This window comes from Cucurbita moschata, unplaced genomic scaffold, assembly GCF_002738365.1.
Source record: "Cucurbita moschata cultivar Rifu unplaced genomic scaffold, Cmos_1.0 Cmo_Scf00016, whole genome shotgun sequence".
Classification (NCBI taxonomy): Eukaryota; Viridiplantae; Streptophyta; class Magnoliopsida; order Cucurbitales; family Cucurbitaceae; genus Cucurbita; species Cucurbita moschata.
In genome coordinates, this window is record NW_019268532.1 from 4,522,187 (window position 1) to 4,529,179 (window position 6,993).

Sequence of the window (6,993 nt, forward strand, 5' to 3'; positions counted from 1 at the left end):
AAGAATGATCCCTGGCGGATTGGCAGTGCGGTATCAGACGCTCGGCTGTGTGTATGGCTAAGCAAACTCTGCCCCTTTAGACTTTCGTCATCCAACCCCTCCTCTCTCTCCAACAAAGTACGTCTCTCCTTAATCGAGTCTGGACTCCACACAATTCTTCCCTAAACTAGCCGGGACTCATCCAACCCCTCTCCCCTTAATACTGAGGCTAGACTCCTTTTTGAACACAGATCTTTCCTAAATTAAGCCTATGTGGGACTTTCATCATTCAACCCTCGAATAAAGTAGACATTTGAGGATGACTAAGTTTAGGGCAGAGCTCTGATACCATGTTAGAAGAACACAACCCTACACAATGGTATGATATTATCCACCTTGAGCATAAGCTCTCATGGCTTTACTTCGAGCTTCCCAAAAGGTCTTATACTAATAGAGATAGTATTCCTTGATTATAAATCTTGATCGTTTCCTAAATCAGCCGATGTGAGACTTTCATCATCCAACAAGGACAAGCTTGTTGAGCAGACTCCCCCGAGTGGGCAAGAGGCCCTGGCACTTAGGTCAAGCAAGCTCAAATTACATTTGCTTCGGAATCAATTACCAATTCAAGATCCACAAAAATGAATATTAGAAATGATAGTAACCCCGCCGGTCATGAGCAATGTTGTCGCTCAGACACACATCATCTAAGGAAAAGTTCTTGTATCAAACGGTAAAGAATTACTCCATGAAAAGTAAAATTCAAATTATATTGTTCATCGAATATTTAAATACAATAGTACTTGTTTGAAATTCGAATCACTCTACTAAGATCGATAGCTTGAATAATCAATCTAAACTATTTATAATTGCAAATAAACCTAGCACGGACTAAATGAAAGTAAAAATGCTTTTTTTACCAAAAATTTTCAGTAACTTTCATATTTTATTACTATAATTAGACTATATTTTATGTCATAATTACCCACCACGTAAATAAGTCTTAAAATACATTAAAGAAATATCGTAACTCTAAATTATCATCCACTCTAAAATCGTAACTATCTAAAAATAAATGAAACTTTATTCTTACGTGGCATGAATTGCAATATCATGTGATAATTTGAACAACATTTTATTCCCTTCCTCAGTTTATATTGTATAATTGATGTCTTGGTTTATATCAGAACAACTCCATCTATTTATTTAACTAGTTAGAAGTGAATTCGTATGTTCGTATCTCTTTATTTGATAAAGTTCTTAAAATGGTAGATTTCAAATATATTGTTTGTTATCAAAAGGTGTCTAAGTTTGTCCAACTTACCATTTTTTTCTTTTTTAAAAAATATTTATTCAAATTAAAAATTAAAAAGAAAATCTCTTAATGTTTTATTCTTAAATCGATGACTGGCCGTCACTATTGTAGCTAATGGTTTTATATCATTGGATCTTTTGAATCTACATCCAGCAGATATCGAGAGACAGACTAAAAACTCAGATTTATGAGAGTTATTCCGCTCTAAAATTTTAGTTTATTATTTAGAAATTGAATGTATATTCAAGAATTATATAGTTTAAATTATAATAACCGTGAATGCATGCATAGAATATAGGTAGGTTTGGAATTGATGATTAGAATTTACGATGACTCTAGCTTCACGTAGTACTACAGTGGTTTGATGCTATGATTGGAGGGCATGTAGCACATATGTCTACTGCATCCTGCGGAATCCCCGATGATTGTGCTGCGTGTTAAATTGGGAACATGAGTATTTCAGATTGTCGAGTTTGGTGCTAGTTCAAGCCACCAGAATGTCTAGTAGACAAACCGTATTTATCCGAGAGTGAGTCTTATATATGAGTTTGAAATTCATGTTAAACATAAATAGATTTAGTAGGTAAAGAATAGTTAAAATATCTTAAACCTACCACGACGCCTAATTACTAAAAGCTTCATTAGGAGAGATTAAACTGATTCGACAATCCCCGAATGCTAACACAGACTCGTTACTAGGAAAGAATGTCATGACCGTTGACAAACGAACTTGAGACAATGATCTGACTTGGATCCACCTACTAATGAGCTAGATCGAAACAATAGGAAGCATGCGTTCGACTCATGATTTTATATAAAAAGTAGTCAAATTTCCAATTTAAGTATACTATGCACTCAACGGGTTAAATCTAGATAAATTATAATAGCTCAAGCACACCACTGGCAGATATTGTCCTCTTTGGGCTTCTCCTCAAGACTTTAAAGGATGTTTCATTCTCCTCCCCAACCAACGTGGGATATCACAATCCACCCCTCTTCAGAGCCCAACGTTCTCGCTAGTACTCATTCCTTTCTCTAATCGATGTGGGACTCCCACCAAATCCATCCCCCTTCGGGCCCTAGCGTCCTTGCTAGCACTCATTCCTTTCTCCAATCGATGTGGGACCCCCATCAAATCCACCTCCTTCAGGGCCCAGCGTCCTTACTGACGCACCGCCTCGTGTCTACCCCCTTTCGAGGAACAACCTCCTCGCTGGCACATCGCTCAATGTCTGACTTTGATACCATTTGTAACGGCCCAAACACACCATTTGTAAATTTTGTTAAAACCTTGCTTGAAATGAGAGAAAGCCACGAAAATTTGAGATGGGTCAAAGTTTCGTGAGTTAGAAGCCAAATTTATGTACAATGCATGATCGTACGATAGATATCACTAGAGTATGCGTTGGGTTCGCCAAGTCTTGTGGTAGCACCATCTTGCCTTATTTCTTCCATATGCAACATACTTCGACCTAGTTTTCTTGTCCTTACTTTACGTTTTAATGGAAATCTTTCTTAAAGCACTCGGAAATTTTGTTGAAATTACTCTTATCTATTTGATCAACCGAGGAAGAATATTAGCATGTTTAGGTAGCAGAAGGACCGAGCGTATCGAAATACTAGCTTAGAACAAGAGTGAGCATACAATCACTAAGATGTTTTAGGGATAATCTAACCACTTGTAAGCAATAAAGGCAATGCATAACGAACAAGGATAACACATAGGAGTCCAACACGAGCGAGGCACTTGAAGATATCCCTACTTAGGTTCACGAGCATAAGGATAAAAAAAACGGCCAGTTGAAGCACAAATACAAGATTGTACTGTCGCTAGGAATCACCTTGTTTCACCAAAATCTATAATCAACGTGATTGCTCTGTGTCAAGGTGAAAGTAAATTGTCAATCGACTTTGATATATTAGTTCTCATCAATAAGCAATTCCATCACCAACATATAGTTGCTCCATATTCACAAAACCATCGTACCCATACTGATATGGAATCAACTCAAAGGAAAGTATGAAACGAATTACCTTGATGATCAAGATCAAGAGTAAAGAAAACTCGTTTCTAAACTCGTGATTCAAATCACTCCACAAGAGGTTTGATCAATACCACTTGAATGACTCTTACATGCAAGTTCTAAACACAAGAATTTGCAAAAAAAATCCTAGCTTTCAACAAAGTTAAAAAAGAAATAGAAATTCTATTATTTTTAATTTTAAAATGTGATGTCTCTAATGAAAGAAACAAATGATTTATAGAGCCTTTACAACCTTCCTAACTTCCATATTAAAATGGACGGGTGGAATATGTAACCTGAGTTACAATATAACTTCAACACCTATATTAAAAACTATTTTAAATATGATAAACAAATATTTAAATTATAATTAAATAGTGCAAGGAATGAAATGTGCTTAGTCATCCTTGGACTAGTTCCATAAATTTAGCTGACTTCATTAAATGCAACTTAAAGTGTACTTAATGCATCTTTTTCTTGAAGCTCAACTTTTCACAACATACAAGGGAGATATCCAATGTCTTCTACAATTTTTTTTGTTGAGCTCACCCTAGCTTGAACGTAAGTGTATAAGGTTTGTTGTAGCTCTGGTCGTGGTTCATATCACGTGCATACAATAAATAAATATTAAAACTGCTTCAATTAATTACTCCTAAATATATTATTAATATGTAGTCCAATAAAATAGTAGTTAAAATGTTTAATTATTTCTCGTATTTGTAATTGTATTCATGAAATATATATTTTTTTAAAAAAATACAAATTTAGTAGGTCATTTGAAAAATGTAAAAAGGTTTATTTATTTATGTAATATTCTAATTAAAAAAATTTCTATATAAAACCGGGATGTCTTTTCTTTTTCGACAGCTAATTGTAGAAATTCCATGAATGAAGAATTCATTTTGAAGTTTCAGAGCACATTTTCATAAGATCCTAGGATCCTGCGCGGTGTAATTGACGGCGATAGTTGTTTTCTGCTTCTGCAATGGCGGTGAATTTGAACTGAAGCCACGGGTTCGTCTTTCATTCCTTCAGATTTCATCCATCACGTTCGACCGCCTGAAAAATTTCAGCCCCAATTCCTCAACTGTGATTGAATCGCCATTGGAAGCTTTAGATCGGTGTGCGGATCTTATGTAAGCGGACGATTTTTCACTTGCAGTTGATTACCTCTACTTATGGCGGGGAAGCCTAGCTCGGTTTCCTTCAGGGTTCCGTACCGGAACCTCCAGGATGCGGAAGTAGAGATGGTGGCTGTCGATGAACAGCAGCTCCAAGGGATTGATCTCAATTCTCCTTCTTCTAGTAGATGTGCCAATGGAAGCCCAGACGGTTCGTCGTCAACGCCTCATGTTAGATCTACGCCAAATAGTTTGATTATCTTAATTCTCAGTTGTACTATCGCTGCCGGTGTTCAATTTGGTTGGGCATTACAGCTCTCCTTACTAACTCCCTATATTCAGGTATTGTTTCTCGCTTGCGTCTCTGATTTCGTTTTCGTCTATGAATCGATAGGTGTTTGGATTCAGTATTGACGTATTATTCAAATTGTTTTCTACGAAAATCGTCGTCTGATCATTCTTTAATTACGACATTGTTTAGTTGCATGGTGTATTTCATGTACGTTGTGTTAGTATAAGGCTTTTCTAGCTCATGTCACTCGACGGTTATATTTGTCTATATTTATTCGGTTGCTAATTTCTTCAACTTTTTGTGTAACTGTGTAGACACTTGGAATCGAGCATGCATTTTCTTCATTTATTTGGCTTTGCGGTCCCATCACTGGTCTCGTGGTAGGTGAAATTCTTCCCTGAATTTTCTGTTATTGTCAATGAAACATTTGTTCATGATTGATAGAAAATGTATCTACTTAACTTTCGGTGTAAACTAAACCGAAAATTAGGATAAGCATGAAAATTAAAGCTTCTGTAAATGTATACTCCTAATACATCAAAACTTATTGCCCATGGATAAAGAAAAACCATTTCAACATTAAAAACAACAAAAACTAGAGCAAATATATAATAATGGATTCAAAATTGTACCCAAGCATCGCCCATTGGTTATATTACCGATTCATAACTTGAAAGCTTCTCTAGCTCTTTGCTAAGAGGGGTTAAAACTCCAGAAATAAGAAATATTATGCATTGAAACAATGGCGTACCATATGTATGGATGAATGGAGCCAGTTTTATTTATTATGTTATCGACCACCATGGATCCAAATCTACTAGTGTTGTAAATTCATATGCATTTGCAGGTTTGGGTTCATGCCATGGTCACTTACCTAGTTTACTATGAGTGTTTTTTGGCTATTTGTAGGGCTAGTTGATCGTCTCGTTGGGGTAATAGTGACTATTAGATATGTATAATGTATAAATATACATTCCATTCATGACATGCTGGATTGGTTGCTTTTCTCTGAAGTATACTATTAATGTCTGTTGCCATATGGTTCTCTTTTTTATGGTTCTTATGTCTACAATTTGAGGCACAGAAGATTAGGACATGGTGATCATTTAGCAGTCTGTTGCCTAGCTTGTGTCTAACATGCAGTCTTCAAAGAAAGCAAGTTAGTAATGCTCTGTTGGTTTGCATTATAAGAAGACCTGTTATGTATTAAAAGGCTCATGGTTCTTGATTTCTAAAGATTGGCTAGATATGATCTTTTTTTTTTTTTTTTTTTCTTGTTGCATGAAGTTAAGTTCCTCCTTTTTCTTCTTCAAATATATGTGTGACTTGTTATGCCCTCGATTATCAAGAACATATGGATTGACTATTTCAAGCTCTTTCCTGGGACTGGATGGAAATTTTTGAACGTTCAAAAACTTTTTGTTCTTTGGTTACTCTTCTGCTGATCCTTGGCTCTTAATTATAGTCATTTACATGGTATTTGCGTTACTTCTGATTCTTTCTTTCTGATGTAATGGATAAAGTTCTGTTGAAGCGTCAGAAATATTCATCTTCGTTGATTTTGATTTTTGTTTTTTTTTAATATTTGGTTCTTAGGTTCAACCATGTGTTGGTATATGGAGTGATAAGTGTTCTTCAAAATATGGAAGGAGGCGTCCCTTTATTCTTGCTGGGTCTTTAATGATAGCAGTTGCTGTAAGCTGTGTTTTTCTGGGTACTTGTTTTGTTTCCTTTTTGATTAACAACTATTGTCTAAAGCATTAGAAACTAAATGGTTATTTTTTATTTAAATAGGTGGTGTTGATTGGATTTTCTGCTGACATTGGGTATATACTAGGAGATACGGAGGAACATTGCAGGTTTGTTGGAGCAACTTAATGAATTGATTTCTGTTATTATCTTTCTTGGTGCTCTCTTGTATATTTTTTTTGTGAGCAAGCATGAATTCTAAATTGATTGTTCATGCTTATGCAGAGTATATAAAGGTACACGAACAAGGGCAGCTATTATTTTTGTAATAGGCTTTTGGATGCTTGATCTTGCGAACAATACAGTGCAGGTATTACCTACAAGGAATGGGTACTTATATTTTTCTTTCACTTCTGTGTTTAAAGTATTTGTATGAGTAAAATCAATTTTCTTGTGACCATCTTTCAGGGTCCTGCCCGTGCTCTTCTAGCTGATTTATCAGGTTACACCCTCCTCCTCAAAAAAAAAAAAAAAAAAAAAAAAAAAAAAAAAAAAAAAAAAAAAAAAAAAAAA

The 6,993-nt window shown here is 35.3% G+C and overlaps 1 protein-coding gene across 4 annotated transcripts in view; it reads left to right on the forward strand.

Annotated features, from left to right (window-relative positions):
* The first annotated feature begins 4,189 nt into the window (after positions 1–4,189).
* Positions 4,190–6,993, forward strand: part of LOC111454677 (sucrose transport protein SUC3) — a 6,152-nt gene continuing 3,348 nt past the window's right edge. For 3 of the 4 annotated variants that reach the window (XR_002712476.1, XM_023096174.1, XM_023096175.1), the window contains exons 1-6: positions 4,190–4,781; positions 5,046–5,111; positions 6,328–6,426; positions 6,526–6,590; positions 6,706–6,790; positions 6,889–6,922. Coding sequence is in view for 3 of the 4 variants with exons in the window: in XM_023096174.1 (XP_022951942.1) it covers positions 4,497–4,781; positions 5,046–5,111; positions 6,328–6,426; positions 6,526–6,590; positions 6,706–6,790; positions 6,889–6,922 (634 nt within the window). In the remaining variant the exon portion in view is untranslated. Of the gene's footprint in view, positions 4,782–5,045; positions 5,112–5,927; positions 6,208–6,327; positions 6,427–6,525; positions 6,591–6,705; positions 6,791–6,888; positions 6,923–6,993 lie in introns of those variants that run through there. The other variant, XM_023096176.1, reaches the window with a different exon arrangement.